The sequence below is a fragment of the Neovison vison genome, chromosome 11, assembly GCF_020171115.1.
Source record: "Neovison vison isolate M4711 chromosome 11, ASM_NN_V1, whole genome shotgun sequence".
NCBI lineage: Eukaryota > Metazoa > Chordata > Mammalia > Carnivora > Mustelidae > Neogale > Neogale vison.
The window spans coordinates 156,859,455-156,883,666 of NC_058101.1; the positions used below are offsets into that span (position 1 = coordinate 156,859,455).

General features: G+C 36.1%; 1 protein-coding gene across 1 annotated transcript; it reads right to left on the minus strand.

Moving 5' to 3' along the window:
- Positions 1 to 8,782: 8,782 nt before the first annotated feature.
- On the minus strand, positions 8,783 to 14,361 carry SAP30 (Sin3A associated protein 30). The gene is made up of 4 exons (XM_044225087.1): positions 13,737 to 14,361; positions 11,942 to 12,067; positions 11,405 to 11,503; positions 8,783 to 9,120 (listed from the first exon to the last, which is right to left on the minus strand). The coding sequence occupies exons 1-4, from the start codon at positions 14,052 to 14,054 to the stop codon at positions 8,998 to 9,000; spliced, it is 666 nt and encodes a 221-aa protein (XP_044081022.1). The 5' UTR covers positions 14,055 to 14,361; the 3' UTR covers positions 8,783 to 8,997.
- Positions 14,362 to 24,212: the final 9,851 nt, after the last annotated feature.

A 24,212-nucleotide genomic window follows, 5' to 3' on the forward strand; every position in this document is an offset into this window, starting at 1 on the left:
TACTTGTCTAAGACCGTAAACTTGTGTTAAGTATAAGTTGTAATGGGATCGAGTCCCGCATCGGGCTCTCTGCTCAGCAGGGAGCCTGCTTAGCTCTTCTCTCTCTGCCTGCCTCTCTTCCTCCTTGTGATCTCTCTCTGTCAAATAAATAAATAAAATCTTTAAAAAAAATTAATTCAATTTAAATTCTCTGTGGACATTGTTGGCACTGGTTAAAAATTTTGGGTAAAAAATTTTCATCTATGAGGTGTTCAGTAGGTTCAGGATTTTTAAATAGTTGATTAGCCATAATTCTTGCTCAAGGGTTGAGAACTTTTACTTCTTAGTTGACAGTTATTGACCATGTACACTTAATGGGAAGAATCAGATATAAATTGAGGTTCTTATAAGGGAATCTAGAAGATTTCTAATAAGAGGGTAAAAGGGCTGGGGCACTTGGCTGGCTCAGTTGGTAGAGCATGAAACTCAATCTCAGGTCCTGAGTTCCAGCCCCATGTTGGGCATAGAGTTTACTTAAAAAAAAAAAAAAAAAAAAAAAAGATAAAGGGAGCCCATATTTAAGTACTTATTATGCATGCCAAGTATTTTAAGTGCATTTTTACTTGCTCTCTCAAAAAACAATAAAAACCTTCATGGTAAGTATTCTTAAACCCATTTTTTACATACTAACTTAAGCTTAAGATATTTGCTAAAAATCAAATGTAGCCCATATACTACATTCATACACAGCTGTATCCTTAAAATTGTTTATCTGTGATGTATCAGTTCTTCTTTAGAATAACATATATTAAAAGAAACATGTAATGGATCAGGATTAAAGTCACATGAATGTTGAAAGTATATAATACAGATGTCTTGAAAGGTATTTTCTTTTCTTTTTTTAAGATTTATTTATTTATTTATTTGACAGAGAGAGAGAGAGACAGGGAGCGAGGGAACACAAGTAGGGGGAGTCGGAGAGGGGAGAAGCAGACTTCCTGCGAGGAGCCCAACACAGGGCTCAATCCCAGGACCCTGGGATCATGACCTGAGCTGAAGGCAGAGGCTTAACCAACTGAGCCACCCAGGCACCCCTTGAAAGATATTTTCTGATAGAGGCAGCTTTGAACTATGCCCCATATCTTAGGAGGTATGCATTGACTAGTGGCCATCAGAGGTAATTTCAGAAAGTCCTTCATGCTATAAAAATGTATTAAATGCTTGCTAAGCGCCAGCTATGATTTAGATTTGGGCATGCAGTAATAAGATGGACTTGTCCTCTTGGAACGGGTATTCTAACAAAAGTATAATAATTACAAACACTTATTTATAAATGTGAATACTGCTTAAAAGGGGACATGTAGAGGGCTATACAAAGTATTATTAAGGGGGAAAGTTTGAGAAGTACCATACCCTGTAATAAACCAAGAGATAACATTTTGTCAATAAAGGTGACGTTATTTAGGGGCACCTGAGTGGCTCACTTGGTTAAGATTCCAACTCTTGATTTCAGTTTAGGATTATGAGATTGAGCCCCAGGATGGGCCTGTGCTGGGCAGGGAGCCTGCTTGTGATTCTCTCTCCCCTGTCCCTCCCCAGTCACACTCTCTCTCTTTAAAAAAGAAAAAAAAAGTGACAATATTTAATTAAATACATACTCGGAGGTCCCTGTTGTCTATCCAATATCCAGTAAGTGTTAATGGGCTAGACCAAACAATTCTGAAGTAGTCAGTATTTAGTCCCTCTTAAAATCTACACAAATATGTTAGAATATGTTTTTCAAATAGTATGACTTCCTACAAAAATATTTGAAGAAGAATTGTTTAAAAAAAAACCTAATTCATTATTTTATCAACGTAATATGGTTTGATTGGGCTTTTTTCTTCAGTGAATTAACTGGTATTAAAATCAGATGAAATAATTTAAGTCATATCTTTTCTAGAACAGTGCATGGAACAGATAAATAAGAAAATCATCAGTAAACCTGCTTCATTTTTTACTTGGTATAGACTGCTTTTGAGGGGAAAAAAAAGTGTTAAGGATTCAATATCCCTATTTGTAAATGACACATCAGTGTGAGAGCATCTGTGAGGCAACAGTGCCTTTTGAAGGAAATGTTCCCTTACTACTGTAAACAAAAACTGATGAGAAAAATTGTATTTGAAAAAAAAGCTGAATATTTAATGGAATTTTATAGATTATTATGATTATTCTTCATTGTATACTCCCCTTTCTGGAAATAACTTTTGTAATATGAGATTAAGTTACATTGTTTTAGAAATGAATGTATAACAGAAGCACACATTCTTCTGTATATTATCAAATAGGTATAAAAATATGAATGTTCACGTAACTTACCTTATGTAACTTTTCCCAAGTACATCAATATATTTTTAAAAGCAAACACTTCATTTAGTTATATTAATAACTATATCCTTTGTTTTTTCCATAGCTTTTAGCTACAAGAAAAGATAATTAAGCTTGTATTAAAAATTTACTATTTTCCTTAACACTGTCTTACAAGTGAGTGTAGTAGGTACTGTCATCCAATTCTATTGCCAAAGCACCAAGGTTTAGAGAGATTAAGGAGCATAAGGTTACATTATCAGAGCACTAGTGCCAGGTTTTAAATAGGGTCAGTCTTACTCTAGCATCTAGAATCTTAACTTCTATGTTATTTAGGAACATCATCTAATCTATTTCCTTTTTAGGAAAACAAACCTTTACTGATATGGGACACATGATTGTACACTTCAGCTAGCTCGTATAAGCTAAATGCTTACTGAATTAACCATTTCTGTATTTTTATCTTAGATGTTTTATATCCTTTTCCATATTATGAATCTGAGCACAGAGTTGAGAATAATACTTACTAACAGCTCATCTCTTCTTGATAAAATTTCTTTACCTCATCAAATCTGTCAGAATGCCTTGAATAATTTTGTTTGCTGGGATTAAGTACTAATCATAAAAGATTATAAGAGAATTGGAGAACCCAAATAACGAGCAACAACTACTAGAGGTAGGGAAGGACAGACGGATAAGAACATTCACAGATCTTGAAACTTTTAACTTTCTTATAGTTGTCAACAGGTATACATGAGTTCTTTCCAAAATAAATCATTTTTGCAAAATATTATGACCGGTGCTTTTAAAACTTAAATAATTCCATCAACAGAGCATTACGGGTTTTGAAATAATTTTCCCAAAAAGAAAAAATAATCAAAGTCATGTATTTCTGAGTCATTTTGCATTAACAGCCTAAGCCTAAACTTTTCTCTCAAAGATTTGAAGAGAAATTGATAATAGGACATTATAATAAATTGGGGTGCCTGGGTGGCTCAATCTGTTAAGTGTCTAACTCTTAGTTTCAGCTCAGGTCATGATCCCAGGGTCTTGAGACCTAGCCCGCTTTGGACTTCACACTCAGTGTGTAGTCTGCTTGAGATTCTTTCTCCCGTATCTCCCTCCACCTCTGTTTTTCCTCTACTCCCACTCTCTCTTTAAAATAAAGAAAATAGGGCCACCTGGGTGGCTCAGTGGGTTAAAGCCTCTGCCTTCGGCTTGGATCGTGATCCCAGGGTCCTGAGATTGAGTCCCGCATCGGGCTCTCTGCTCAGTGGGGAGGCTGCTTCCTCCTCTCTCTCTCTGCCTGCCTCTCTGCCTACTTGTGATCTGTCTGTCAAATAAATAAATAAAAATCTTAAAAAAATAAAATAAAATATTTAAAAAAGGAAAATCATAATAAATTGACACTGATTTAATTTCCCCCTTTTACTTCTACAGAGTTCTTATCACCATAATGGGCTCATCTTTACAGAGTGGTATACCTGGAGAGAAATATGTGGCATAGATGTAGCCCTTATCATCTAAGAATTTTACAAATAAAAACCTCTATCAGCATTATCCTGATACCAAATCAGGCACAGACAGAACAAGAAAACTCCAGACCAATATACCTTATGAATATAGATGTAAAAATCTTAAAAAATTATTAATATACCAAATCCAACAGCACATTAAAAATATCATAGAATATACATAAATACCACTAGAAATAATAAAAAAATTCAGCACAGTTGTAAGGATTCAACATACAATAATTAGTTGTGTTTCTATACGGTAGTAATGAACAATCCAAAAAAGAAACCAAGAAAACAATTTTATTTGCAGTAGCATCAAGAATTAAGCATCAGAAATAAATTTCATCAAGGTGGTGAAAGACTTACATACTAGAAACTATAAAACATTGCTGAAAGGAATTTTTAAAAACCAAAATAAATGGAAAAACATCCCATATTCACAGATTGGAGTACTTAATATTGTTAATATGGCAATCTTAAAGTGATCAACAGATTCAATAAAACCTTCATTAAAAATTCTAATGGTTGGGGTGCCTGGGTGGGTCAGTCATGAAGCATTTGCCTTCAGCTTAGGTCATGATCCCAGGGTCCTGGGATGGAGCCCCATTATCAGGCTCCCTGCTTGGTGGGGAGCCTGCTTCTTCCTCTCTAGCTCCTCTGTGCTTGTGTTTCCACTCTTGCCATCTCTCTGTCATAAATAAATAAAATCTTTAAAAAAAATTCTAATGGCCTTTTTGGCAAAAATGGAAAAGCTGATTCTCAGATTCGTATGGAACTACAAAGGACCTCAGATAGCTGAAATGATATTGAAAAACGAAAACAGGTGGGAGGACTCCCATTTCCTGATTTCAAAACTTACTGCAAGGCTACAGCACTCAAAGGAGTTTAGTATTGACATAAGAATAGGAATATGAACCAATGGAATAGAATTGAGAATACAAAAATAAACCCAATCATCTGCAGCAAATGGATTTTTGACAAGGGTGCCAAAACCATTCAGTGAAAAAAGAATAGTCTTTACCAAATGTTACTGAGACAACTGGATAACCACACTCAAAACAATGAAGTTACACCTCTACATCACTCTGTATACAAAAATTGACTCAAAATGTGCCAGCGAGCTGAATTAAGTGCTGAAGTTCTCTCTCTCTCTCTCTCACACACACACACACACACACATACAGAAAAAAGTAGGGGGTTAATCTTCATAACCTCAGATTTGGCAAAGAATTCTTAGATCTGACACCAAAAATATGAGTAACAAAAAAAAATAAACTAGACTATCTAAAAACTAAGAACTTTTGTGCAATAAAGAACATTATCAAGAATATAAAAAGGCAATTCACAGAATGGGGGAAAAATGTATCAAGTGTGGACTTAAGATTTGTATCAAGAAAAAAAAAACTCCTGCAACAAGCAGTCCAATTGAAAAATAAGCAAAGGATTTAAATAAATATTCTTTAAAGAAGACATACAGGGGCGCCTGGGTGGCTCAGTTGGTTGGCTCAGTTGGTTAACCAGCTGCCTTCGGCTCAGGTCATGATACCAGGGTCCTGGGGTTGAGCCCCACATCGAGCTCCCTGCTTAGCAGAGCCTGCTTCTCTCTCTCCCTCTGCTTGCCGCTCTTCTTACTTGCACTCCCGCTCCCATCAAATAAATAAATAAATAAAATCTTTAAAGAAGACATACAAGTCAGCAATAAACACATGAAAAGACATACAATATCATTGATCAGTAAGGAAATACAAATCAAAACCACAATGAGATACCACTTCACACCCAGCAGGAAGGCTTAATTCAAAAAAAAAAAAAAAAAAAAAAAAGGAAATACAAGTATTGATAATTTGGAGAAACAGAAACTCTTGTACACTGCTGGTGGGAATGGAAATAATACAGCCACTATGGAAATCTGAAGGTTCCTCAAAGTTAAATACAGAATACAATGTGATTAAAAAATTCTACTTCTATATATATACCCAAAAGAAAGGAAAACATGTCCACATAGAAACTTGCACACAAATGTTCATAGAAGTATTATTAATCGCTAAAAGTGGAAATCAAATGTCCATCTATGGATGAAAAATTGTGATCACAATGGAATATTGTCCAGCTGTTAAAAGGAACAAAGTACTGGTAAATATGCAGCAACTTGGATGAGCCTTGAACACATATGCTACATATGCTATGTGTGTTAAAAACAAAACCCAAACACAAAAGGACATGTATGATTTCCTTTATAGGCTATATCCATAATAGGCAAATTCATAGAGACAGGGAGCAGATTAGAGGTATCAGGGGATGAAGAGGAGAAATTGGGAGTGATTACTTATGGGTGTTTTTATGGGGTAATGAAAAATGTTGAAATTAGAACTGGTGGTTTTACAACATTGTGAATACACTAAATATTTACCTGAAAATTTTACAGCTTAAAATGGTCAATTAAAAAAAACTTTATGTAAGAGGTGCCTGGGTAGCTCAGTTTGTTAAGTCTCTGCCTTTGGCTCAGGTCTTGATCCCAGGGTCCTGGAATAGAGCCCATTATTGGCCTCTCTGCTCAGAGGGAGACTTTGTCTCCCTCTCCCGCTGCCCCTCCCCCTATTTATGCTGTCTCTCAAATAAATAAAATCTTTAAAAAAAAAATCTTTACATAAAAATAACATAGAGCTTGTTTTTGTAAAGAACTTTATTTCAGGTATTTTTAGCCTTTTCTTAAATGTTTAATAAAAGTTTTACCAAATAACTGAAATTTTTTTTTTTTTTTTAGTGAGCATATGTCAAAGATTTCTTTAACTCATTGACAAGGAAACCATCAGGACTTATTTCTTGAGTATCTGCTACCCATTGTGTTTTCTTCCTTCCATCTCTATCAATTTCAGATTCTTCTGATGCTCTAATATTATAAGTAACCTATACCCTTTTAGAGGGAAGAGTTTAAATTTACTTTTTTGGTTCAGAGATAAACAGGAAAAAAGATTTCTAGTGAATTTTTCATACCTAAGAGCAAATAATTAAAAATTTTATATAAAACTTACATTGTAGCATCTTGAGTTCCTAAGCTTTGATGAAGTTCTCTCAGTTTTTCCTGTTTTAAATTGCTCTAACAAGGATTTAATTTCATTGGATAACTAACACCCAGAACTCTTATTTTCACTTTTATCCAACTACATTTTATGCAAATAATTAACTATGAAATCAACACTCTTAGTCAAAGGTTATATCCATAAACAGGTAATTTAATGTAAGCAAATGGTTTCAAGCTTCTTTCACAAGAACGGAGGGTTTTTATAGGAAAAAGTAAGCCTACAGTCAAGTGTTATTAAAAAATGAAGTTTTTACAGATTATAGGTTTAGATAAAAATTTGTAGAAGGAATACTTTCTCCAAATAAACAACCACCACATCTTGTAGTTTCGTGGTTCATTTTCAGACAGCTAAGAAAAAATTTCTCGCAGATTTCTGGAATGCTAAAAATGAGAGGATTTTTTAATACCAATTATCACAGTCTCTGCTCATCAGTAAAGTACAGTTGATCCTTGAACAACATGGGTTTGAACTGTGTGAGTCCACGTACGTGCAGATTCTTTACGGTGTGTATTACTGCAAATGTATTTTCTCTTATGATTTCAAAAACATTTTTTCTCTAGCTTACTTTTAGAATAGTATATAATACATGTAACATACAAAATGTACATTGACTGTTTATGCTATTGGAGAGGACTGAGCCAACAGTAGGCTATTAGTAATTAAGTTTTGGGAAAGTCAAAAGTTGTATATGGATTTCCAACTCTGTGGTGGTTGGTGCTCCAACCCCTTCATTGTTTAAGGATCAAACTGTAAATCTTTAAATGGTATAGCAAGAACAAAGACCAGTACTGTATTTTTCACATTTTCCAGCTGTTAATACACTCAGAGGACTTAAATATACAAAGACTTTATAATAAACCACTATTTTAGATTTAGCTACATCAGTGGTTTTTCACCTTTGGTGATTTTGCTTACCCAGGCATGTTTGGCAGCATTTAGTGATAGTTTTGGTTGTCACATTTTCAGAGTGCCACTGGCACTAGTGTGGACGGCAATGATGCTGCTACAACACCGCATAGGACAGCCTCCTTTGGTGAAGAATTATCAGGCCCAAATGTTGACCTTTGAGGGAAACCTTAAGCTACATTAATGTTCTGATCCATTTCCAGCCTAAAATCTGCACCATAATCAAGAACATTAACTCAAACTATTGTTTTGATGTCATAAGCTATAAATTTGATTTGCAATTATGAGAACTTTAATCAAAAACTGATAGTGAATGAAATGTAAAAAAAAAGCAGAATACGAATCAAGTTAGAGCTATGTATGGACCAAAATTTAAAGCTCTTTTTAGATTTCTAAATCTCTCCAACGTAAGTTTTAATCTGCAATGTAAACAGTACAGGGCATGACTGAAAATTAAAGGGCACTACAGAACTTCTTTCTATGTTCATGCCATATAAACATGTTTTCCCTAAGACAAAATTTTAAGAAACAAATAAAGCTAATTCTATGTTATTTCAACTTTTAGCACTGTGTTTATCTTTGCTGGCATATTAAGTCTTCTTTGGAAGGAGAAAGGCATATAAATTAAACTCTTTGTTATTCCTAATACTTTATCAAATAATAATAATAGTAAAAAAGGAAGTAAAAAAGAAGTTGCACCCCAAAGGAAGTCTATTTTTCAAACCCATTAGCACCAAAAAGCACCTTATAGCGTTAGGATATTAATTCCAAATCAGCTTGTCCCAGAGAAAGCAAATGCACTGTTTGTTACTTCTCCTTGACCTTAATTTCTTGGAATTAAAAATAAAAGGGGGGGTGTAACAAAATGATCTTTAAACTCTCAATTAAAGCTAGTACCTTGGCAGTTTAATATAAAAATCAAATTTCACAAAATAAATACACCGAAGCAACTATAATAGTAATCAGCTTTATTTAAAATATTTTTCAATCTAGGAAAGCTCATTTTACACGAGTTTCCAACTAATTTATTAGAGTCAGAAACAAAGAAAATAAAACCAGAGAAAATCCTCTGTAAAAAAATACACAAGGAACATTTCTACATGTGAAAAAAGAGTAAACAGTCTTAACACTGGAACATCCAAGTCTTAGTCTCAATTCCATCTTTTTTAGTGAACACTACTATCAACCTTGAGATCTGATTTGTTCTTGTCATTCTTCACTGAGTAGATGAAATATGTTAAGGTATCCTTTTCATTCACTGGAATAGACCTAAAGTGGCAACCAACTATCTATAAAAACAAAAACAAACAAACAAAAAAACCACCTGAAATTATAGATATTGACAGATATCATATACATTCATCAAAAGAAAAAGAAAATACCAACAAGATGAAAAGCATGTAAGAATAAGATGTTATGAACAAGAAATAGTGTGACTTCACAGGACCCTCTCTAATCCATTCAATTAAATATACATTAATTAGAAATTATTTACTTTTATTTAAATTTATAACTAGAATCTACATTAGGAGGTAAATATTTTTCAATTTTAAGTACCAATGAAATAAAATAGAATGTAGACCCTACTCCCACAGAAAAAGGATATAGAAGTTGAAAAAATTTTGGTACTATACAAATTATAAACTATCTTACAAATATATTTGCTGTAACTTATATTCATTCATTCATTGGCAGTACTCTTTTTTAAGGTTCCTTGAAAGTTTTTCTGAATAAAGATTATGGATGGAAAATGAGAAGGGAAAGAGAGACGTTCACTGAAGAATGTTTATTTTCTGGCCTTTTCATTCTGCTTATCTAACATCTAGATGCACAGCAACCAAGAGAAACGCAACAGACCAAATTGGGGTGTTGCTTTGTATATCTAGAATGTGGAAGGCAAAACTTCTTAAAGAAAATGTTACTCATACAATAATTAAGAGATTTAAAGAGGGCAGTCACCTAACTCTGGAATCATGCCTAAATAAATTATAACTTTCATTGCCATTTGAATTTCTTCTCATTTCTAAAGAAGAAAGTAATTTTAGAAATAATGTAAATTTTAAATATCAGATATTTCAGGCGCACTTAAGAGATACATACTTTTGACTCTTGTACAACACAGATTTTAGCTGTGAGGGTCCACTTACACACTTTTATTTCAATAAATACAGTACAGTACTGTAAATGTATTTTCTCCTCCATATGATTTTCTTAACATTTTCTTTTCTTTAGGTTACTTTACTGAAACTATAGTAAGAATATATATAATACATATGACATAGAAAATATGCTGACTATAGTATCAGGAATGCTTCCAGTCAACAGTAAGCTAGTAGTAGTTAAGTTTTTGGGGAATCAAAAGTTATATGCAGACTTTTGACTATGTTCCGTTATAACTCTTGTGTTGTTCAAGGGTCAACTGCACAGTATATGTAACATTTATAATAATCAGTTTTCTGGTTCTCATTTGTCCCAGAACAAAGGTAACTTCCACCTGATGAGTATCTGTCTATATGGATATAGTTTTATTATGGTAGATAATATCTATGTTTACATTATATTAATATACTATACAATCTAAAAAGGACTGGATCTTTTAAATCAAATTTAAAGAGAAACTGAATTTTTGTTGCTTAGGCAAGAAGAAAAGAAGAAATTCTGGCAAAAAAAGTCAATATATTAGCTCTTAACAAAGAAGAAATTCTGGCAAAAAAGTCAACATATTAGCTCTTAACAATGTTAAAAAAGCATTCTGCCAAAGAATTGTACCTTCTGTATCTTTCACCTTATTCAATAAGCGTGTGTTAGAAAAAATGTTGCATTACTAAACCCAAGCTGAAAAATATGAGAAAACTGATTTATATATTTAATTTATATTCCAATAGACTAAATATTTTTACTCAAAATGATGAAAGTATAAGTATATAAGTCTATAAATGCCTTAATATGATTCACAGATTTTTTGGTTTATTAATTCCTGAGAAGACACATATTTCAAAATTTACAGAAAGAAATAGAAGTCCTATATCAAAGCAAACTAAGTAACGTCTTGAATGAAAGTCTTTGCATCTTCTAGATGTGAAGAAGCACAGATGCCTCAACTAAAACGAACTAACATCAACAAGGACAAATTCTCAAACAGTTAAATCCACAAGTTATGGGAATACTATTTATGGGCTAATCTGTAGGCTCAATCTGTCAAAAACTTAAAAAAATTCTAATAAAGACAACAAAGTTTATCAATTTCTTTTATTATGCCTCAATTAAGTGTTCAATAAATGTTTACTAAGTGGAATTTCAAAGCCAACAGAAATACTGAATACTGAAAGCCAGTATTTAAAAATGCTTAGAAAATTACATACAATCCATTGAGTGTTTGTTACATAAAGGAATTTAAGAGGTAGACAAACATTTCTAAGAAACTAGATTCTTCCATAATAGATTTTTTATTCACTGATCTATCTAACTAAAACGTACTGTTATATACACTACGTTAACAATTTCATTAGGCTTTTATGACTCTTTTTTGTATAAACAGGCTCATTTAAAGTATAGTTTAAAACTCATAAATACCTCAACAAGTTGTGCTTTATTAAGTCCTGGTCTGGTTGATAGTTTGAAGTGTCTTTTGTATCTCCGAAGTGTATTTACTTGTAATTGGTATAAATCCACCTAGAAAAAAATAAAGGTGGAAGAATTAGAATTAGTTCGTGCAATGTTTAAAAGTTATCTTTGATACATATAATAACATTTCAATTTTGTCACAGTAAAAATGTAATTCTGTAATTCCATTACTAAATAACAAAAGTTACATTAATGAATTCCATTATTCCTTTTATAGAATCAAAACTATAAATATATTGTACACTTTAATCTTTTGAAGATAAATATTGAAAACTGGGAGCAAAAAAGTTATAAGTCAATAGAGCCATAAGCATTGTCAATTGAAAACATAAGTCAAGCTACAACTGCCTGTTAACTGGCTATATTTAATTTTGCTTTCATTTTCAGATTTTTCCTTTTAAGTATTTTTAAAATTTATATTTTTCAATATAAGTTTCAGAATGGAATACTTAGGATTTACATTTAACATACAGAAACTTTATCTACCTCCGGAGTATCAATATCTTGAACAGGTGAATCTCCTCCATCATCATCACTCCCTTTTCTCTTTCTTCTGTTTCGAACACTCTGAATTAAGTTTTTATGATAATCACAAATGTAAAGATGCCTTGCCTGAAACAGAAAAGTTTCACAAACTACTTATAATTATGTAATGTGTCCATGTATTAGTAAAATACATAGGGCACAATGAATTATTAAAAATAAAAACAGTCAAAACAGCCATTGTTAAGACAAAACCATGTTTCTATGCTTAAATCCTGTATTCAGTTAGAACAAACAAGTCCGGCAATACCGTTGAGAGGATTGGGGTGGGGGTAGGGGATTGGAAGGGAGGAAGGGAAGCAGAGAAGCAGAATGAGAAATTCCAACTCTGGATTTTGTCATTAAATTGCAGTGAAGGTGAACTAGATTTGGTAGGTCATGCTGTTTTTTAACAAGGGGAAAGGTGATGTTGCCCCACAAAATATTCGATAATATTTTCTCTACCTAAAGATCATATTTTAGCAGCATGATGTATGCTTCCTATTCTTTCTCAACATTCAAATTATAATCCAGATACAAAACTACCCATTTCTACACATGAGCTGATTTCATATACTACTTGTATATAAATTTGAATTATAAACTTCTGAGTATTTAAAGAATGTATTTATTTGTATTACGTTTTTCCAACCAAAGCAATGTGAAATTATTCAAGTTTGCTTGAAACGTTTCTTATGAGCATGACTGAAGGACTGTTTAACAGGCATAAAGTATCACAAGCATGCCTTTAACAGGCATAAAGTATCACGAACTTCGCAAAAGCTTCAATTAAATGTAGTCTTGAGAGCTGTACGGTAACATTTGAAATATTGGGCTGCATATGTTAACACAATTAAACTCCTTTAAAAAACTAAACGATTAAAGACTAAGGCTTTTAAATTAACTTCTAAACTAAATCCAAGTTAAAATTATGCAGGACATGTGCTAGGTTCTTGCATCTTGTTATTTATTCATTTACCGCCAGCCAGAGCTCAGAAAAGAGGCAATGGTTGTTCCTAAAAACCTCATGAATGGTCAAAAGCAAACAAACAAAAAACAAAAACAGACGCGCAAAAGGACGGAAAAAGAAATCCCGATGGCTGCCAAAGGGATGGCAAAACCGCAGAGGCTACGTGCTCCCCACGTTCGGAGAAGCTGCGCTACATGCTGACATCGTTCACAATCCCGGCTCCCAGCAAGGCGAGCTTGGCTTCCCTCACTCCGTACTCGGGCGAACGAGGAAAGGGGTCTTTCTTTACGCGGTATCAGGTCCTTGGTCTCTGCAGGACTCCACTTTTGCCTACGCGAGGGTAGTTACTCCCTGCGGCCACACGAACAGCTAGGGCAGCAAAACAAAGAAGGCGCCTCCATTCCAGAAGGAGCTGCCGGGCTGCAAGAAAACTACTCCGGGCCCTCCGAGAGACGGTCCCCTTTGTTTCATTTCCCGATCTCAGTGAAGGAGGAAGGGGTTAGACAGTGAGCAGAACGGACTCAGGGACCGTGGGGGTGGGGGGACAGGAGCAGTAGGGGTGGGGGTGGGGGAGGAGCGGAACCGCGGCGTGCAAGTATGTGTCTGTTGGGGGTGGCGGTCGGAGTTGCAGCGACTTTGTTGTTTGCTTCCTACCAGAGCCCACACAACGGGTTCGCACTGCAGCCAGGTCGAGGGGAACCCTGAACCTTCCGCCCAACAATCCATGTGAGCACCGCTCCTGGAGCCCCAAGGGGGTGGGCAGGGCTGGGCCGTCCCGCCGTGACTTACGCTCTTATCCAGCTCGATTTTCACCTTCTTCTGGGAGATGCTCTTCTGGATCCTCTTGCTGAAGCTGGCGTTCCCAGCCGCCCGGCCGCACCGCTCACCGTCCTCCCGCAGACAGCACAGCTGTCCGGGGCCGGGGCCAGCCGCTCCCGGGGGTCCAGCAGCAGAGACGGCCCCTGCACCGGGCACCTCAGCCCCGGCGCCAGCCCCTGCCCCGTTCCCGGCTGAAGCTGCGGCAGCCGCGGCGGCAGCGACCACTGCGGCCACTGCGGCGGCCGCGTCCCCTCCGCGGCTCATCTCCTCAGGCGTGAAGCCGTTCATGTCTCCGCGCTTTGGGACGCCGGCGCTGACAAGAATCCCCGCTCCGCCTCTCTCCGGAGACTCCGGTGTCTCCGCAGGATCCCTCAGACACACCTGACCCTACCGAGGCAATTCCTCCGGCGACACGGCCAGACAGCAAGCGTCCTAGACTGTTGTTGTCGGCTGGCGCCGGGACAGGGGACAGTGCTTTCGGTCAAGAACCAAAGTGGGGCGGCGCCAGGAGTTAAGACCCCGCTCACTGTCACATGGAGACGCTTCAGCAGTTGGACCCGAGCGCCTCCGCCTCCCTCCGGCCCCTCGACTTGCGCAAGCGCGATGCGTTCTCTCCTGTCCCGCCCCTTCCACACTGTTGCGGGCCACCACGGGAATTGTAGTTCTCTGCGGGTACAATCAACCTGAGTTCCTCCCTGACTCGGCGCCTTGGGGATTGGAGGAACTACTTATCCTAGCATGCATCGCGTGGCAATGGGTCGGGCTCCTTTTTTTTTTTTTTTTTTTTTGGAAAACACTAGCGTGCGGTTGGGGGTTGTGATGTTTCTCGCTTCTTGGTTCTCCCAGGAAGTTGGTTTATGTTTGGCTACCGGAATTTTGCAGAGTTGGCATTCCAGACGAAGGGGTCACTCAGCTCCTGAGGCGAAGGGCAAAATGCGCCGAGCGGGGCCTAGGAGGGGACGGGAGTGAAGGTGCTGGGGTAAAAAAAGTTTCGGAGCCGTTTTCCTATCTGTGGAAAAAGAATTTTTGGTGTGGCCATGCTGTTGTGGGAAACCCAAACCAAGTGCAACTCAGTAGAGCTGGCGCTCCTCGGGCCCTGGAGGTCCTGCAGGTTCTGCTGCTAACAAGGCCGCTGGATAATAGTTACATTCATTGACGCACCAGCTTGTTTAGGGGCTCCTGCTTAGGGAAAAACGCCCATCCAGAACCCGACCGTGACCCAAGTGACAGAGCTTGAGGCCGTTTTTTAAATCCTTGCACGTTCCGGCGAGGATCAGGTTTTATTCTTGGGTGCGCAAAGTTGGTCGCTTCCTGAGGTGGAGCTGCTGACTGGTTGTAACAGGGCTGCTTTCCGCTTCCACCTCCAAGCTTTACAATTTCTCCTCTAATGGACCTGGAGAAGGGCGGAGTCCAATATCCTATAAAAGAGGACGTGGAACCCTACCAATACCAAGTTAGCACTAGTGCTCGTCAGAAACTTCCTGGCATTCTCTTTACGGAATGAGAGGCAAGAAAGAAACTGCATTTCCTTGGCTGCCTGCCAGTGCCTGTGGGCTTGTGCGTGTAGAGTGCGTGTGTGTGTGTGCGCCTTTGCGTGTGTGTGCGTGCGTGCCTGTGGGCGCGTGCTTGTGGAGGGCGGGGTAGAAGAATGGGAGCAGCTGATATGAAAGCTGCACCTTTGCTATTTGCGGCGCGTCACTGTTTTTATCAGATGCATCCTGTTTAGCAATCCCATTGTTGAAGCAAAAATACCGAGCTGGTTCTTTTAAAAGTTTAGACTTGCTGAGTGGATTTAGTGATAGATGATTTTTTTTAAAAAAGCATAAATGTCATCTGCCCTGAAATTCAAAGGCATCCATTTCTTCTGTGTTTGTCCTTTCTAGGATATGGCAAAGGAAAAAAAGAGAAACATTAAAATGTTACATAAATTGAATGGGCGAAAGAAAGATAATGAATGGTGAGTATTTTGTTACTTTTTTAAGCTGCGCTCTCCAGTAGGGTGTCTGATGGTTATTTCTACTGAAAACCTAAATTGTTAATTTAATTTTAACTAAATTTTAAAAAACGGATTTCAGTTATTGGAAAACCTTTAAGTGTGTTTGGAACAACTTGAATATATAAATATATTATTTCAATTTAAATTTTGTGAAATCTAAATTTAGAATCCAAGTTGAAATGTGCTGTATGAACTAACAGGATTTCAAAGATTTAGAATTCTCTCTCTTTTTTTTTATTTTTTAAGATTTTATTTATTTATTTGACACAGAGAGAGAGAGGTTGCAGGTGGGCAGAGAGGCAGGCAGGGGAAGGGGAAAGCAGGCTCCCTGTTGAGCAGAGAGCCAGATGCGGCCTTGGGCCTCTGGCCTCAATTCCAGGGTCCTGAGATCATGATCTGAGCCCAAGGTAGAGGCTTAACTCACTGAGCCTCCCAGGCACCCAGGATTTCAAAGACTTAGTACCAGAAATTTTTCAAAAAGTATATTGAATGGCTCATTAATAATTTTTATATCGATTACATGTTGAAATAATATTTTGAGCTGGTTTAAAGGAAATATAACATTAAAATAAAGTTTACTTGTTTCTATTGTTTTAAATGTGGCTATGAGGACGTTTAAATGTTTAAACATGTGACTCAGGTGTTTGTATTAGATAATGCTGGCTTAATCTATTAAACATAGAATATTGGTATCCATTGTTTGTGCATATATTTTCTTAAGTGTTTAAAAATGAGAACATATGGACAGGATGGATACACTCCAACTTCAGGGTGGGGTTCATCTCTCAGAGGCCAAGGGATAGTATAAGGGAATGGTTTAAAGGTTGGAGTCTGTTACGTGTGTAAGTTTTTATTCATTAAAAAAAAATTGAAACAAATGTTGTGTTAGGATGTTGGATTTTCACTTTTTTTATACTTTTGTTTTAAAAATGATTCATAATATTGTTTGGTCCTAGGTCTTAAAAGTTTATAATCTATCTCATGCAAAATGTGACCAAATTACTTCATGTATATGTGTATTGTTTAGCAATATATCTCTTTCATATGAATTTTACTAAAGTGATGAATTGTGGTTAGGCTTCCTTTACACACAATATGGTATTTTAAGAAGATCCAATTAAACATTTATTGCATAATGGGATCTTTTCTAGGCCTTGGGGTATAAAAATAATTGAAACAGGGTCCTAGCAATTTTGTAGCTCACTGTTTAGTAGTAGAGTAGCTTAACAAGCACACTGTACACACTATAAATGCCAAAGACTGAATGTTTGTGTCCTCCCCAAATTTGTATGTTGAAACCTAATCCTCCAATGTGATGGTATTCTGAGGTAGCATTTTTGGAAGGTGATAGGTCCTGAGGTGGAGGCCTTGTATGGGATTAGTACCTTCATAAAAGAGGATCCTGGAGAGTCCCCCTGCTCCTTTTCCCATGTGAGAACGCAAGTGAGAAGATAGCAGTTTATGAACTATAAAGCTGACTCACTAGATAGAGACCTGCTAGTGCCTTGGTCTTGAATTTCCCAGTGTCTAGAACTGTGAGAAACTAAGTTTTTGTTACTTATCAGCCACCCAGTCTATGGTGTTTGTTATATAAGCCAAATAGACTAAAATACATGCCTCAGTAAAATTAGAGAAAGAGCACAGATTTATGCAGAAGAGGTGGTGATTCACCTCTGGCAAGTAGAAGGCATTCTTGGAGTAGGTGAACTGCAAATTCTCAATGCCTGATAAAAGTTTATCTTCAGTGAATCTGTTGTTCAGACAAAGAAATTTTTGTTAGAATCACAGTTCATTATTTCTACAAATCTTCATATTCAGGGCAGGTAAGAATTTCTTCCTTTAAGATGATTCACAACCTATGTTGGAATCAGGCTTTGGGGAGCTTCAAACTTACATAATTTGAGGAGTCTTCTTTAAGACAAACTATTTAAAATTATAAATACAAAATTAGGCACAAGCGTTTAAAAGGACCTGTCCAAATGAGGGACTCTGGAGCTTAAATCCATTAGCTTCATGGTAATCCTACTTCAGAGTAGACAGTGTGGATACACAGATCTATGAAACCTAAGTTATAGGGAGGTTGTTGATGTCATTAAAATATTTGCTTTCTGAAATGATTATAATATGATTCTTTTAAATGTGTTTTTCCCTGACTTGCTTCCCTCTGGAGCTTTTAACATGATTTAATTTTTCTGGTTTTACTTTAAAATAAGTAATTAGTTTATTTAATTTATAAAAATTTACAAATTGACCCATAATCCTAACATGAACATGATTAGGAAATTCAAATAATACAAAAGATTCAATATTGGGGCACCTGGGTGGCTCAGTGTGTTAAAGCCTCTGCCTTTGGCTCAGGTCATGATCCCAGAGTCCTGGGATCGAGCCCCACATGGGGCTCTCTGCTCAGCTGGGAGCCTGCTTCCCTCTCTCTCTCTCTCTGCCTGCCTCTCTGCCTACTTGTGATCTCTGTCAAATAAATAAATTAAAAAAAAAAAAGACTCTCTTATGCTAAAAAAAAAAAAAAAAGATTCAATATTAAAAAAAGCCCGTTTCCTTTGATCTTCTCAAATCCCTGTCCCTAAAAGGAACCAATGTTAACAATTTCTTGGATTTCCTGTTAGAAAAAAATTGTTTATGTTAGTATATACATCTCTATATATGAATAATTCTATCACACTGTTTTACACTGTGCTTTTTTTTACCTAGTTTAAAATAAAACAAGCTTACAAAAAGTGCATAAAACATAAGTGTCCAGTTTCAGTAGTTACGGAAAAACAAACATGCATGTAACGGCTATGCAAGTGCAGAAAAAAAAATAATAAAACAAACAATACAACCACAATAAAACCTTTTGGGATTTTTGGTTGATATTGCATTGAATCCATAGGATTCAACTAGGATCCAAACTAGGAGAGAACAGTTACCTTTACAATTCTGAGCCTCCTAATCCATGAACATGATGTATTTTTCAATTCATTCAGATCTTCTGTAATGTCTCTTAACAGAAGTTTGTCATTTTGCAGAAGTTTTGCATATATTTTATTAGACTTGTTCATACATACTTGATATTTCTGATACTATTATAAATAGCATCTTTTTAATATTTCGTTTTCTTTGTTACCAATATATAGAAAATAAGCTGATTTTTCGCCCAAAATAATGTTTAAATTCAGTAACTTCCCTATCATAAAATTTCCTACTCACAGTAATTTATTTCTATATTCATTTGGATTGTCAAAGCACCCAATCACATCACTTGCAAATATTGAGTTTTGTTCCTTTATTCCTAATTTATTTACTTTTCCTTCTAACTCTGCTATATGGCTAGGACTCCAGATCAGTATTGGAAAAGAAGTGGTATTAGCAGGCTTACTGTCCTGTTCCCAGTCTCAAAATAAGGACTTTCTATGTTTCACCACTATATGTAGTCTTTATGACAGATATTTTTGTTTCTTATACTGTTTACTTGCTCATAATATCCTCTTCTGTTTTTAATGTATGCCAGATTTGTACTGCTGTTTCTCCTTTCATTCTTGATTTCAATTATTTGTACCTTCTCTCTTTTTTGGATCAGACCTCATCAGAGTATTTTATCAATTAAATTAGACCTTTTAAAGGACAAATATTAGTTTTATTCTTGGTTTCTATTATATTTTTTTCTATTTTTTAAATTATTTCCTTCTTTTTTATTTTGTTGTTTTACTAACTTCTTTACAAATAAGGGAATTAGATCCTGTATATTTCCTTATGGATACTGTTTTGCCTGCACCCACAAGTCTTAATATGTGTTATTCTTATTATCATTGAGGTCAAAATATTATCTAAATTCCCTCAAGATTATTATTGATGCGTAATTATTTAGGGGTCCATTTCTTAATTTTCAAATATATGCAGATGATCTGTTACCCTTATTGATTTCCAACACATTTGCTCTGTTGTTACAGAAATATATATTTAAATCCTTTAAAATTTACTGAGGTTTGCTTTTGAACGAAGAACATGTTTGATTTTTATTTTAAAGAAAGGGGATACATGTGCGAGCTGAGAAAGGGGCAAAGAGAGAATCTCAAACAGATTACTGCCAAGCATGGAGTGGGAGGAGGGGCTTGATCTCACGACCCTGACACCATGACCTGAGTCCAGTGCTTAACTGACTGAGCCAGCCAGGTGCCCCTAATATGGTTGATTTTTAAAAATATTCTATGTTTAAAAACAGTTCATATTCTCCTTTTAGGTTAGTATTCTATTTATGTCTATTGGGTCCTATTAACTGTGCTGTTCACATTTATGTATCTTCACAGACTTTTTGTCTGCATGTTCTATAAATTAGTAAGTTAAAATATCCTACACAGGCTTATAAATTTGTTTATTTCTCCTTTTCATTCTGTCCATTTTTGCTTTACATATGTTGAGACCATGTTATTTAGTTGACACAAATTTAGAATTGTTATATGAACCGGGAACCGAGTATTTCAGCGTTCTGAAATCACCTTCTTTATCTCTGTAATGGTTTTAGCCTTAAATTCTATTTTGTCTGGCTGGTATTAATATAGTTACACCACCTGCTTTTTACTTAGTGTTTGCATGATATTCAGCTGGCCCTTGAATAATTGTGGGCTTTAGGCGTACCATACCCCCCATGCAGTCAAAAAGCCAGGTATAACTTTTGACTCCCCCAAAACTTTACCCAAAACTTTACCTTATCAGTAACATAAACAACTGATTAATACATATTTTGTATGTTATATATGCTATATAGGGTATTCTTACAGTAGAGTAAACTGAAGAAAAAAATGTTATTAAGAAAATTATAAAGAAGAAAAAATACATTTACAGTACTGTACTGTAAAAAAAAGTCTCCATATAATTGGACCTGTGAAGTTCAAACTCATGTTGTTCAAGGATCAACCAAATTTTTCCATCTTTTTACTCTCAGCCTTTCTGTATCCTGATAACTTAAAAGTGTCTGTAGGACACATGATTTTGCATTAAAAAAAATCTAGTAATCTTTGTGTCTTAACTAGGACATTTTGTCTATTTATAGTTATGAATTACTAATATACTTGGGTTTAAACCTACTATTCATAATCTTTTGTGCTTTCTATTTTTTGTACCTACACTGTTTGTTTTATTTTCCTTTTTTGTTTTCTTTTTGGGTATTTTAAAATAGTTCAGTTTCCTTGAAATTAGTTTGGAAGTTATAAATTCTTTTTCTATTCTTCTGATCCTAAAATGTATAACATACATCCTTACTTTTTTTTTTTTTTTAAAGATTTTATTTATTTATTTGACAGAGAGAAATCACAAGTAGACGGAGAGGCAGGCAGAGAGAGAAGGAAGCAGGCTCCCCGCTGAGCAGAGAGCCCGATGCGGGACTCGATCCCAGGACCCCGAGATCATGACCTGAGCCTAAGGCAGCGGCCTAACCCACTGAGCCACCCAGGCACCCCATATATCCTTACTTTTTTAAAGTCCAATATTAATCTTTACTTTACTTTGCTGTTCTTTAATTAATTAATTAGTCTTTACTTTTCTTTCCACAAAGTACAAGATTCTTTTGAGGGTGATGTCTTCCCCCAGCTTCTTTTAAGTTTTTCTCTTGGATTTTCTGTGGTTTCACTTCAGTAATATACTTTTTATTTTGAAGAATCCTGTTGTACTTCACTAGGCTTCTCAAATTATAGATTAATATTTTAATCACTTTTCAGAAATTCTCAGCCATTATCTCTTCACACATAATTTCTGCTCTCATGGCATTTCTGGAAATCCAATATATATTAAGCCATCCCACTGTATCCTCTATGTCTCTTGCTCTGTCTTCAATATTTTTTATTTTACTTTTCCTTCCCTCATTGGGGACTGTTTCTTTTAGCCTACCTTCCAGTTATTCATTCTCTTTAGGTATGCCAAATCTGCTCTAGGATTCACCCATAATTTTTATACTTTTAGTTATCCTCTTCATTTTATAATTTATCTTTGATTAAAATTATCACTTTCTGTAGTTTCTAGTTCCTTGACAGAATTTATAAGCTTGACTTTTACTTCCATGACCATAGCGAACAGAGTGGTTTTTAGATTATGTTTGTCTTTTGTCTGTTGTTTCTACTGGTGTTGGCTCATACTCGGTTCTTCTTGCATTCTATTATCTTTGATTGTTTGCTCTGGATGTTATTTTAAAAATTAATGATAAAAATAACATGAAGCATTGGATACTGTTAGGTCCCTCCAGAGAAGAGTTTCATTTCCTTCTCTCAATCTCCATAAAAAGGGTGCCAGTAGTCCCAAATCAATGCTGGAGGATTTCTGATCCAACCAAATGATTCCAGTTCATATCCTCACTTTTGGGCTGTTTCTTAGGGTCCTGTCGCAGGGTGGGAGTGTTTCACTAGGGTTAATACATCCTGGACTCCAGCCCTATGTCCAAGTGACTGCCAAATGCTCAGTTTTTCCTCTCACCTCCTTTGTTAAATTGCCTGGTTATAACTAGTACTGTTTAGGTTAAAATAACATTCACATTCTGATACTGTCCGGAGTGTAATATTTTGGTTGGCATATCTCTGCTTCTTCCACTGTGATTTATCTCTCATCAGAATGTGAAGCATATAAAAATCAGTGCAGTACCCAGGAAATGCTGGAGCTTGCTCTGGGTAGAAAACTATCTGTGGCTGATCACCAAGATGGAATGATATTAACCATCAAAAAGAATCTGAACATAGCTTTAAATCCCCAGGATCAAAAAAGCATTCTTGGGACATCCCCTCATCCATAATCCAATAAGATCCTCTCAAATGTTCCTGTACAATGTTTTAGTTGTGTGGGTTCAGAAAGAATAGTTCACTAAAAATTCTCTTTTTAACATAGCAGAATAAAGTGCTGCTGCTCTCTGAGCTGCTTCCATTAAATTTTTTTTTCTTCATTGTGTGCCTCAGATGTTTTTTCATTACAACTACTTTGTTGCATTACTTCTGTACATAGTCTTAATGTCATAGCAGATGTGAACATCTAAATAATCAGCTCAATTTGGCTACTGACAACTACAAAATTTTGTTCATTATCTGAAGCCAGTAATCTTTCAGAGAATTTCTTAATATCTTTTGGAAATGTGGGAGAAAAATTAAGTATATTAGCATTCTCTAAGAACATAGGGTCTGCTTAGTCCTAAACTTTTTCATTCATTTTCCATTGACTGATTGAGAGCAAAAAGGAGAATGGAAATAAATTCAAAGAAACTGAATTTTCAGCAAGCAGTTGACTAAAAAAAACCCCCCAAACTCCAAAATCACATGTGAGTGCTACAGTAGGCAACTGAGACCAGAAGCACTGGGCAGGAAGCCCATACTGGAAATCAAGAGAACATTTTGAGAAAGAACGGAGACTGCACAGAGTCCAAACACTGACAAGGGAGAGAGAGAGAAGGATAGAAAGTGACTAATCAGAGATAGCAGACCTTAGAAAGCACCAGTAAAGTAACTTTCTAAAAAAAATAATATCTTTGAAGGCAAATTGTGTCTCCCTGTGGCCTGTGCATAAATCAGGAAGTCCAGAATGCTGTGTATAATCTCTTCAGAACTAGGTTAGGTAATGAGAAGCAGAGTAAGTGTGGCTTCATAGAGTTGCCATATTTTAAAGAAGTAATCTTTTGCTATAGCAACAGAGGAGAACCGATGAGAGATGAATTCTGTAAAGCTACCCTGGCCTTTCTACTCTTGGCTCTAGTCCAGGAAAATTCAACTCATTCAAATATGAAGATTATGAAAGTCATATGTACAACGTCCACTCAAAAATACAGTGAGAAAACTGAAATTGGGTAGATAATATTCCTATGGAAGATGAAAAAAAATTTTTTTTAAAGATTCTATTCATTTATTTGACAGAGATCATAAGTAGGCAGAGAGGCAGGCAGGGAGAGAGAGGAGGAAGCACACTCTCTGCTGAGCAGAGAGCCCGATGCGGAGCTTGATCCCAGGACCCTTGGATCATGACCCGAGCTGAAGGCAGAGACTTTAACTCACTGAGCCAAGGCGCCCCTGGAAGATGAAAATTTAACAGAAAATTGTTATCATAAATGAAGCTTGTGATTCTGCATCCCAACATGAATTTGAGAAACTTAACTGAAGCAATCATCCCGTGAATTAAAAATCAAAAAAGTAATATAAGAGGTAGCAGGGAGCCAGAAAACAGGTTATTAATGTTTACCTTTCATAAGAATGCAATCAGAGAATTGATGATTGTGACATTTTAGGAATGCACAGTAAAGAATTAACCTTACCCAAAGAGAGGTCTGGTCTTTGCCTTCACGTTCTAGGAGGTGATCTCCAAAAGGGTGGCTTTATTTACTTGGAGGCTTTGGGCCACACTGGACAGTCTAACAATGTGATTTATGATGGGGGCTTTGGACCACATGGATTCATCTCTACCCACAGAGGGGTTGGGTGCTAAAACTGCCA